General features: G+C 39.2%; 1 protein-coding gene across 1 annotated transcript; it reads right to left on the bottom strand.

The window, feature by feature from the left end:
* Nucleotides 1–9,476: 9,476 nt before the first annotated feature.
* LOC126722003 (uncharacterized) lies at nt 9,477–9,863 on the bottom strand. Its single transcript, XM_050425145.1, has one exon. It carries the CDS (start codon nt 9,861–9,863, stop codon nt 9,477–9,479), a length of 387 nt encoding a protein of 128 aa, XP_050281102.1.
* Nucleotides 9,864–11,928: the final 2,065 nt, after the last annotated feature.

An 11,928-nucleotide genomic window follows, 5' to 3' on the forward strand; every position in this document is an offset into this window, starting at 1 on the left:
GTGCTGTCATATTAGGAGAAGGATAATGAGGAACAACTCCATTTGAACCTTGATCTTATAGACGAGGTGAGGACAGAAGCAGAGCACAGGGCAGCGAAGTACAAGAACCTCATGGCTAGGCAATATGATGCAATGGTGAAACCAAGACGTTTTAACATAGGAGATCTCGTCCTGAGGAAGGTCTCTTTGGCAACCAAAAACCCAGCTCATGGGAAATTAGGCCCCAATTGGGAAGGACCCTATAGAGTAATCAACTTTAAAAGACAAGGATCCTATTACTTGGAGGCCCTGGATGGGAGAAAGTTGGAACATCCTTGGAACGTGGAGCACCTGAGGAGGTACTATCAGTAAAAGTGAGCCTGAATGAGTATCACTATGGATGGGCTTGGAGCTTGCTACTCTATTTACATTCTACTTATGTTTAATGCTGTGTTTGATACTACCGCTTTGTTATTTATGTTGTGGTTATTTATCATGATTGTGGACGAAGTTATGGGGTATTTACTAAATAAAAGGCATTAGCATGTATGTGCCTTATCTATAAACGATATTTGTGTAATGTACAAAATGTTGTGTGAATTTCAAATCTCCATGCTATTCTTGTTCAAAGCTAACCTATAGGGTGGCTAAGAACAAAATCTTTTTTAATTGTCAATAAGACGAGTACATTCTCTGGACGCGGAGATGTAACGTCTAAACCTTTCCTAAGGGTAAAGCAAGATTAAGGCACCTTCATCCTAATCAAAGGACAAGGTAGAGCCTATAACGAGCCTAAGGTGTATTCGTCCATAAGGGTAAAGCAAGATAAAGGCACCCTCGTCCAGATCAAAGGACGAGGGAGAACCCATAACTTGCGCTAAGGCCCCGGGCATACTCGTCTGTATAAAGGACGAGGCATAATGCACGTCTAGGCCATAAACAATAAAGTCCATAGACGAGAATTTTTTAAGCCAAAACCTAGTCCACAGACGAGCAGGGTCCGTAAGTCCGTGGACGATCGGGGTGCATATCATCAAAGCAAAAATCAACTTAGTCTAAGGACGAGAAATTACCATTGAAATTTTAATAGAAATGGTTTAAAAACATACATCAAATATGGACGAGTCAAGTATGAAGTCTTGCGTATAAAAGGAAAAATTTCGTCCATGCATATATGAAAGAAAAATAACTACATCCATTCAACTGTTTGAAGGGCAGACAACCAACATCCAAACACCCTTATGAAGAACAAGTTTAATAACTCATCTTAGAAACCATGGACGAGCTTAGTGTATTTGAATTACATCAAAAGATCCTAAAACAAAGGATCAAACATAAGAAAATAAAATTTTGTATAAACTTGTTCTTAAGCAGGGGGGGCATTGGATGGCTGGGTAGAGGCATCGTCCTCAATATTAACATCCTCGGAGCTGGTTTGGAGAAGAGAGCTGGTAGCAGCGTTCAAGTTAAGCTTGATGGAGCTGAAGTCCACCTCAGGGAAGTTTTCAATAGCGTCCGTCCTGAAATCCTCAAAACCCGCTGCATAGTTGCGGTCCAATAAGTCTGTAAATGCTTTGGACGCTTTGAACTCCACAATGGCATCTTCCTTGGCCTTGGAGAGGAAAGTACTCAACTCATCATTCTTCTTTTGAAGGTGATCAAGACGAGTATCTTTCTCCACTATATCAGCTCTAAACTCCGCGATCAAATTTCGTTGCTCCGCTTCCTTCTCCTTAGCCTCAGCAGCTATCCCAGCCTATTTCTTACTCTCGTCCCTCACATTTTTGATGGTCGTCTCCAGTAAAATCCTCATCTTGTCCAACTCAGTGGCTTGCCTAGACGCTGCGATGAATTTAGACATGGCTTGCAAGAGAGAAATGCTTGGTTAGACGGCCAAAAGGTTACGAAATAATGAAGACAAGACGAGAGTAAATTTACCTTAAAGCATGAACACCTGAATGTTCAAAATCTTTTAAAGACATGTCATAACAGGCATGTATGTCTTCATCCTTCACAGCTTCCTCGAAACGTTGCCAAGCCAAATCCTCGTTTTCAACAATGTTCGAGGACACCCTCGGAGAAGGTTGAGACGAGACAGATGTGATCGTCCTAGGATGTGTCTTGGAAGAGGTTGTCTCAATAGGTGGAGAGACGTCCACATCAATTGCTTGGATGGTGAGATTGGGCTGGGGCAGGATAGGCTTGGTCACCTTGGACGATGAATGCTTCTCTCTTTTGTCACGACGGCTGGGGAGACTCCCTAAGTCCAAATTCCTTGGTAGGGACTTTCTTTTGTCCCCAGCAGACGGACGAGTCTAAGGTACAATATCAAGACGAGCGTCCCCAGCCTCAGGACGATTCCCCTCGCTAGCAACCTCTTTTCCCTTATTACCTTTCATTGTTGCCATTCCTAAAACAAAAAATGGGGTTTTTAGAGCTAACACAAAAAGGAAAAATGTGTAAAAGACGTTCTGGGTTAAAGACTTACTTCTCCTTACTGTTATCTCGTGCTCAAGTGCCTCTTCAGAAGGATTAGGACCAAATCCCCACTTAGCAAGTCGTCTAAGTGTCACTAGAAAGTGGAAACTCCTATCTGCGTGTAGACGAGCTCTATGGACGTGATCATGGTGAAACTTGCTAAGAGAAGTACGCCCAACAGCTGTAAAAGAACGAGTTAGAATATATAAAAATAATAATAATAATAATAAATAAATAAAAAAGACTTACCCTGAGGACGAATGTTCCCTAGGTCCCCAGTATAATGGCCAAATGTGTCTCGGCCAACGTCTGAAGGATTTCCAGCCCAGTTGCCGGAGACGAAGAAAAACTCCGTCTTCCATTTTCTGTCAGACGAGGGTAGGGACCTAATCATTCTACAATCCTTGCCCCTGGCAGTGAACTGGTAAAAGCCAAGGGATTGGTGAATTTCGGAGGGTTTATAGTAGTAGAGGAACTCGTCCACCGTAAGAGGACGGTCCCCCCCAAACACCTCCCTCCATAGAACTTGCATAGAGATGACTAATCTCCATGCATTAGGATTGAACTGACATATTCCCAAATCTAACCTAACTAGTAATTCCCTAATAAAAGCATTTAAAGGAAATCTCAAACCCCCCAGAAGATAGGCCTCATAGACGCCTATCCCAAAATGAGGATCACAACACCATTCTCCATGGACGGGCAACCTAGGGTTAAGCTCGTCTGGGATATGGTACTATGCCCTTAAATTATTTAATCTTTGCTCGTCTGTTTTGGAAGGTATATCTATCGCACAACTAAACACGGTTACCTCCTCCTCGTCCAAAGGGACAGACGGAGGGACGGACGGGGAGATGTTGGACGAGGTACTTGCTTGGGACCTCGAGGCCTTCCTAATCTCTTGTTGTATGGCCTTTAAGGGAAACCCAGGGACGCTGGAAACGTATTCCTCGTCCGTAGAGTTCACCCCATCACTGCTAGTTTTGTATTGGTACTCGTCTATGGCCTTTTCTAGACTGTCGCTAGATGACATTTTTTGGAAAAGATCAAAAAACCTAAAAGACGAGAGAAGAGGGAATACCTGGCTCTAAGACGAATAAAGGCTACGGACGCGAGGAAATTCCTAGACGAGGCTCTAGATGAGGAATGTCATAGAACGAAAATCTTAGAAATGTAGAGGGCAACAGAGGAATTCCCCTATTTATAGGAGATTGACTTGGGCATATAAAACGACACAACCAATCAGAAAATGACACGTGACATTCACCTCGAAAAAATGAATCGACGAGACTCATCGCCAATAAAAAGGTGACACGTGGCACCTTAACGTACACACATTCAGGGAAGTAACGCCAGGTCATCCCTCCCTTCTAAGACGACCCATATGAATGAGGGGGCAACTGATGTGCAACGAAAATTCCTAGTCTTTTCCCGTCCATATGCGTCGTCCAAAGGAAAGACAAGAGGAAGGGAAATCCTTACCAAGCTCATCGTCCGTCCGTCCTTAAAAGACGGATGAGCTTACTACTGTCTGTCCATCCTTAAAGGACGGACGAGTTTACTACCGTCCGTTCGTCCTTAAAGGACGGACGAGGCCACTACACTACATGTCTCTACTGGGTGAAAGAGCGTACCGTCGCTAGTCAAGTCCAACCGTTGTGAAATGTAGACTTCTTAAATAATCTAACTTCCACGTTAGTTATGGAAGTTACCTCCGAGCCTTTTGGATTCCCCAATAGTAGGAACGGTTACCAAACAAGTAACTGCTCCCTGCATACTATATAAACGCTCGCCAATGAAAGAGTCAAGGATTCTGATTTTCTGAGACCTTCAATTTACGAAGTCATAAAAAAGGCTAACTTCACCATCGGAGGGTTCTTGGCCGGCTTCCACCGGTCTCCTCTGAGTTTTCTGTTTGTTTTCTCAAGATTCAGTCATAAATTCATCAAGGCCCGAGACTTTCAATCCACTGATATCACAGGATTCATCAAGATTAATTAAAAAAAAAAAAATCATGAAACCAAAAATAAATGCAAAAGAGTAACAGGACTATGAAAATCAACTAATTTGTGTTATATTCATAGTTTGCATACAATGAAATGAAAGTATGCCCAACTCTCTCAATGTCTTCTACTCATCGATAGTGTGACATTAAGAAATGGTGTGGGCAAGTGCGTATGCATGTGTTTTATAGATGATTAAAACTATGACAGAATATGTCTTTACATTGTGCATCAAATATTCTTTCTACTTATATATCCAAAACAAAAACTATCCAACCAAATTACCCAAACCTAAATCATATTTAAGCCCCGAATTAATAAAAAAAAAATTTCGTAGGGGTTTCGACAGTTTGATGGTGGTGGGAGACTAGTATGATGGAAGTGGCAACCCCTCAAATTCTTTTTTTCTTCTCTTACAAGTACTTTTTCAATCCCAAGTCTTTTATTTTGGTAATAGTGAAACAATGCATTTCATTTAACATTCCACAATGTTTTTGTGTCTCTTTATCTCTCTCCAGTGCCTTATTTTATTAGTTATTACTATTAGTCCTTAATTATTATTATTATTATTTTTGCTTTTGTTTTTAATACTAAAATGGTGGAAATGCTAAAAGACATAGAGAAGAGAGAAATGTGTCATGTAAGTTCAGGAAATTTAATGAGAAAACGGTAAAAATAAGTTAATGTGGACTTTTAGATAACAGTAAAAAATCAAAAATCAAAAAAAAAAAAAAAAAACTCAATGAAAAGAGGGAAAAAAGAAAGCATATATATATATATATATATATAATATAATATATTTTGATTGATTGATTACATTTCAATGTGAATTAGTTCTTTCCTTCAATATGTATGATCTATTATATTTTATCAATTAGGTCGAATGTTTTTTTTTTTTTTTTTTTTTTTTTTTTTTTTTTTTTTTTATGTCAAGGTAATATCTATGAAAAGTCATCGACTCCGGGTCAAACATAAAAATAATTTTATCAATTGATAAAATTATTTTGTTAAACATGTATAAATATGCTATTCTATCAATTGATAAAATTATTTTTTTATACCACTTTAGTGGAAGGGAGAAATTCAAATCCGAGATGTAATATTCCTTAAAAAAAACTATATTATACCGTTGTCCTAAAAGTCATTTGGCTTTTTTTTTTTGGATTGAATTTACAAGGAGATTATATATATATATATATATATATTTATATATATTACTGATTTTGTGATATGTCAATAGGCTATCAGGAGCAGCATTACTTGCTCCTATTATCAACTATTGGTGGCGAGGTTTGCCTTCGAACTTGTCTACAGAGGCCTACTACAAACAACTGCCTCAAGACCAGTGGACACATCGAGTTTCTCACTATATACCATGGCTAACCTATTGGTGGAACACACAGAAGTGGTTTCCTGCCCTTAGTGCTGTACCTGGAAATGCTAATATTTTCTCTCGTCAAGATTTAGAAATAATGTCAAAGAAGGTTGGGAAACAAATAAACAAGGTACTTGATGTTTTCTTCTTGATTTTTCAAAGATTAAGTATTTTCATTAGCATCAGTTTAGATTTATATAACCAAAAGTATTAATAGAGACATTTTTGTTGGCCTCTCTAAGAAACTCCTATGAATAAGAGAACGAAAGCAACGTAGTCGATCAGTTTATTCAACAATATTCTAGACATTTTTGTTGGTTTCTTTTTGTGAGCAGCACACATGTTTTTATACTTTAATAGTTAGATTAATGTTCTCTGAGGTATAGTTGGGTTAGATCCCTATCAAAACAGTGATTAAATCTAAAATATTACAAAGGGAATCGTGATTATAAATATACACATGATTATAACAATTGTCCCAACTCCTAAGCATACACATGTAACACATGGGCAATAGAGAGTTGATTTCTATTTTCTCCCATATGTATCATCCAAATCACTAGTCCCAACAGATCCTCTATGTGGCATGGTCGGCTTGGACTTTGGATCATGCAATCAAACCATTCAATATCATAAGTTTAAATCATCCATTAATAAGTTAATGTCTAATTTTGGTGAGGTTACTGTTAGGAACCCGGTGATTCCTAATGGAGATTGATGAGAATTGTAGGGAAATTGACTTAAGAAAGAGAGAGAGAGATGCACTAAGAAATTGGTTTATTCTTCCATTATATCTAATGTTAAATTACAATCATATATTTATAAGAGACTAGCTCTATTGTAATTGGCCCACATGGCTCAAGATAATTGACTAATTAATTCAACATGTGCTTTATGAATTAAGCCATGTTTTAAATGAGTTACATGTGGTCAAATCCTAACTAATTCATCCAAATCCTAATCTCAACCAACTAGCTAACTACTTAACTAAAGAGATTACAACAATTATTTCATATTCCTAACATTTCCCTTTCCCTTGAAAACACCTTGCCCACAAGGTGTTATTGTGAAATGACACCTTCATTAGGGAAAATCGGCCACTAACCCAATATGCCAAAGCATCTTGATCGTTGATTACACGAATATCTCCAAAACAATTAATCACAGCCCATGACATAGGAGCATAACACAAAGCAATCGTATTGAACTTAACCTTCAACAATATAGAACTCAATTTCTTATAAAAATTCTGATCATCTTAGCTACGAAATCCATCATTTATCTCACAACTATCACCAAGAAAAGAAGCATCTAGTTCCTTGGCTTTGTGACAGTCACTAAAGAGCAAGATGTGGCCCCTATAGCAAAATCCAAATTCAATGGAATTGCCAGCAACATGCATGACTGTTAAGTCCACGCCTACATTCTTGATTACATGAGCAGCCCCATTTGTTGAAGCATGAGTTTGGCCAATGTCAAACACCATTGGATCACTTGTATTCACACCAACAGTGTGTTCTTGCTCCACGCCAATAGCAACAAGTTCATGTATTGTGGATTCTTGGTCAGTCGAATCAAGAGATTGTAGCTCCTCTTTCATCATATTCTCAAGAACCTCTTGCAATCTTGAGAGCTCTTCATTCATGGCCTTGTTAGATTCAGCCAAGGCCTTAACTTTCTTTGAAACAGCCTTGTGAGATTCTATCAAGGCTTTAACCTTATCTGAAACTTCATTCACCATTTTCAAGATTTCTTGCCGATCATATTCACCCTCTCAAGATCGATGGCTCTGATACCAATTGTTAGGAATTCGGTGGTTCCTAATGGAGATTGATGATAATTATAGGGGAATTGATGAGAATTGTAAGGAAATTAACCAGATCACCTAGCTCCTTTGGCTGCGTAACAGTTTGCCAATTAACCATGTGCATCTTTTTCTTCTCATCAGTGGAGCCCCATAAGAAATCACACATTTTCTTATAGGAAGAGCATGGCATTGCATATAGTAATCTGCTATAGGGGCAGCCATTGCTTTGATAAGCACCAATCTTCCAGCTCTTGATAAAAGTCTCGACTTCCACCCTGCCAGCTTAGCTTGAATTTTTTCAGCTACGAAATTGAAAGCATTTCCATTTCTTCCTTGCTGTAAGAGGGGAAAACCCAAATATCTACCCAAGTCCGAGGTTTCATAAATCCCCATCTTGTGACACAGTCTCCTTCTTCTTCTCCTAGCAAACATTAGGGGAGCACAAAATGCGAGATTTAGCTTTATTAACCTTCTGCCCCGCAAGGTTACAAAAGTGATCTAGCACATCTATAATTGCCTCACAGTTTTTAGAGTTTGCCTTTGCAAATAGTAACAAATCATCAGCAAAGAAGATGTGGGAGAAGCTAGGGCCATTCCTTGATGCCTTGATTGAATCCCACCTCTTTTGCTCACACATACTTGATATCTGAGCCCCCAAAATCTCCATGCATAAAATAAATGAATAGGGCGATAAGGGGCCACCTTGCCTTATTCCACGTGAGGACTGGAAGGAATCCATCTTGCTACCGTTGATCAAGATAAAAGTGGTAGTTGATGAGACACAACTCATTATCAATTTGACAAAATTTTCAGGCAGACCAAAGTGCTCGAGGACCATTTTGATGAAACTCCATTCAAGGTGATCATAAGCCTTCTCAAGGTCTATTTTGATGATCATGTACCAATCTTTCCCTTTTCTACCCTTAAGGGAATATATGAGCTTTTGTGCTATAATCACATTATCTGAACTTCTTCTCCCTTCAAGGAAAGTAGCTTGCATAGGCAAAACAAGGGAGGGCAGGAGAGGTCTAAGTCTTTGCACCAAGATTTTTGAAACGATTTTATATACCGTATTGCATAAACTGATGGGTCTAAAGTGATCCACAATTTCAGGACCTAATTGCTTGGGTATGAGAACAATAAGGGTCTAGTTTAAGAAGGCAGGCATCTCATAGGTTTCAAAAATGTCCCTTATCATCTTTTTAATTGATTCACCAACCAGGAGCCAAAACCTCTGGAAGAAACCTGCATGTAGGCCATCAACGCCAGGAGCTTTATAGGGCTTCATAGACTTAAGAGCACACCATATTTCCCCATTGGAAGGAATATGCACTAAAGAATTGGCCTCTTGTTCATTTAGACTAGCACACCAATCAAAACTCCAAGGATGGTCATGGGGCCAATAGCGTTGTTCAGACTAGTAAAGCTTTTGGAAATGAGTTAAGATAACTTCTTTAACTCCATCCAAATTGTGCACCCAATTTCCATTTGCATCTTGGATATTGGTTATCCCATTTCTGCTTCTTCTAGCAAGAGTAGACTGATGGAAGAAAGCTGTGTTCCTTTCTCCAAAAATAATCCAGTTGGTTCTTGATTTCGTGGCCCAAATTTTCTCCTCAATAAGAAGGATTTGGTTGTATTCCTCAGTAACTTGATCTTGGAGGTTAATGAGGAAGGAGTTGGGACAATTGGCAAGGGCTTTTTAAATCCCCAAAAGACGGTTAAGGATCTTTTTTTTCCTTAAGAACACATTGCCAAAAATTTATTTATTCCATTTCTGAGCTTGATTAGTGAATCTAGCAATAGCAACCTCCAAGTTATCATCCATTCCTGCCTAAGCTCCACGAACCATAGCCGGAAAATCCTTATGACTCAACCACACAGACTGGAATCTAAAAGGCCTATTTGAACCTTGCCCAGTGTTTGGGTTAAGGTTGAGAAGTAAGGGGCAATGATCCGAATTAATCATGGCCAAGTGAGTGACATTTGCTTTAGTGTAATAGGCCCTCCAATCCGGATTTACCCAACACCTATCCAACCTGCACTGAATCAAATTCCCAATCTCTCTTTTATTCGACCAAGTAAATTTGGGACCGAAGAAACCCAAATCCATCATCTGACATGTATCCATGCAATCCAGAATGGCATTAACCCTTCTCTGACTAATGGGATTACCCCCAGACTTTCCTTCTTTTGCAATCACTTCGTTAAAATCCCCCATGATAGCCCAAGGCAAATTATGCAAGGAAGCAGGAATTTTTAAATTATCCCATAGCACACATCTCTCAGCAAATCTAGGGCTAGCATAAATGGCACTAATTAACCAATTTAAAGGTTGAGATCTTACCCGAATGAGAGTGTGGATTTCCTGCTCCGTTGCTGCCAGAACATCCACCTAGACCCGGTCAGATCTCCAGAGCATCCAAATGCCTCCAGCAAATCCAATAGTGTCTACAACTGCACAGCCATTAAAAGGTAAACCCTCTATAATTTCAGTTTCTGTTGCTCCAGACAACCTCGTCTCGGTAATAACCATGAGAATGGGAGCGTCCCAATCAACAAGATCCATAACAGTCTTCCTGAACTCGAGCTTCATTGCACCCCTATAATTCCAGACCAAAATATTCATGATTTTATTTGGACAAGTGGTAGAATCAAACTGGGACAGAGAAGAATCCTCCTCAGTGTCTCTCAACCTCCATGCTTCCAGGAGTTCCATCTTCAACTCTAGTTGCTCCCTGAGCAAGGTGACCGAGTGCTTGATAATCCCCATTGTGCTCTGCGAGGCCTTGATGAGCATTGTTAAGTTGATCACAGGATTTGCGAACTGCATTAACTTCACTTTGTGGAGATTCTCGAGCAATAAGCACTCTATCGGCCTGTTTTGAAGTGTCTTCCTCTCCATGATATCTGTCCGTATCCATTCGGCTTCTGCCTTCGCCAGAGATCTTTCTGAAATTTGCTCTGACAGTTTTTAGACCCCTTAAAACACAATTGGATTAAACCTTGGTAATTAGCCAAGTTGTTACTTAGTCCAATTAAACAAGTCTAGGTTATCACAATAATAAAGATCAAATCATGCAAAGCAGCGGAAAATAAATAACACACGATATGATCACCCAAGAAACCAAACTGGTAAAAACCTGGGAAGGATTTGACCTAGCTATCCTCAAGGTAAACTTGAATCCACTATCAGAAAGAATCAAAGTTCATACAAAAGGACTTACAAGCACCCCCGCTCGACTTCCTAATGCTACCAACCAGTAGAACTTACTGACACGACCACGTGCAAGCTCCGAATCCACGGACTCCTTCTTTCTTTGGATTCCCACCAGCTACAAGCACCCCCGCTTGTGTATTCTTTAAGCTTTAATGGTAGCAACTGTTTTGATCATCAAGGTGTAGAGAATATCTCCTCCTTGAAAACCCTAAGTTTGTGTAAAGGAAAGCTCCTTTAGATCTCACAAGAGATTTACACAAACCACAATATGAGCAACACTAAAACGTGGCTAGGGTTTGCCTTTTATACTTAGGACAAATAAGAAACCCTAAAAACGTTTTAAAAACAACTAGGGCTGAGTTGGAAAATTCTGCAGAAAAGCAATCTGCCCGATGTTCGATCTGTCGAGCCTAAGCTTCGATCGATCGAGCCAGGCCGAAAGCCACACTACTTTCTGCTTTACACTCGATTCCAACTTTACATTGACATACAACTTTGAGCTAGCTTTAAATACTTCTAAACACATTGTTTTGATCATGGTTTGCCAACAATACAAATTAGAGTTCAAAATACATAAAGTCCTACACTTTAGAACCTAACAAACTCCCCCTTTGGCAATCCGTGACAAAACACAACTTATAAGCTCAAAGTTTACAAAATGAAAAGCCCTTTACAAAATAATGCTCATAAACAAAAATTCAATCCTAACTACTATCCATCAGTTGCAAGTGTAGACAGCAGCTCAATTGAATCAACCTATATATTTCCTGAAACACTAAACAAAATGCATAACCGCATGTGTGACAGAAAAACAAAAACAGTAAATCAACAAATATGTAATCTAACTCTCCCCTTAAGTTAGATATATCAAAAACAATGTTAACTCCCCCTAAACAGAACATTCTTGCATTTTCCACACATTTCATCTAAATCTCTCCCCCTTTTTGTCACGCATTGACAAAGACAACTCAAACAAAGAGTTGACAGAAAACATACACAACAGAGTAAGAGAAAATAGAGAAAGAGGGGAACACAAAACAATTCAACTCTATAGGAAATAGAGACA

This window comes from Quercus robur, chromosome 4 (assembly GCF_932294415.1).
Source record: "Quercus robur chromosome 4, dhQueRobu3.1, whole genome shotgun sequence".
Classification (NCBI taxonomy): Eukaryota; Viridiplantae; Streptophyta; class Magnoliopsida; order Fagales; family Fagaceae; genus Quercus; species Quercus robur.

What these genes read in the sequence shown, in the direction of transcription:
- LOC126722003 (XM_050425145.1), bottom strand. Translation starts at nt 9,863, where the DNA reads ATGGGGGATTTTAACGAAGTGATTGCAAAAGAAGGAAAGTCTGGGGGT.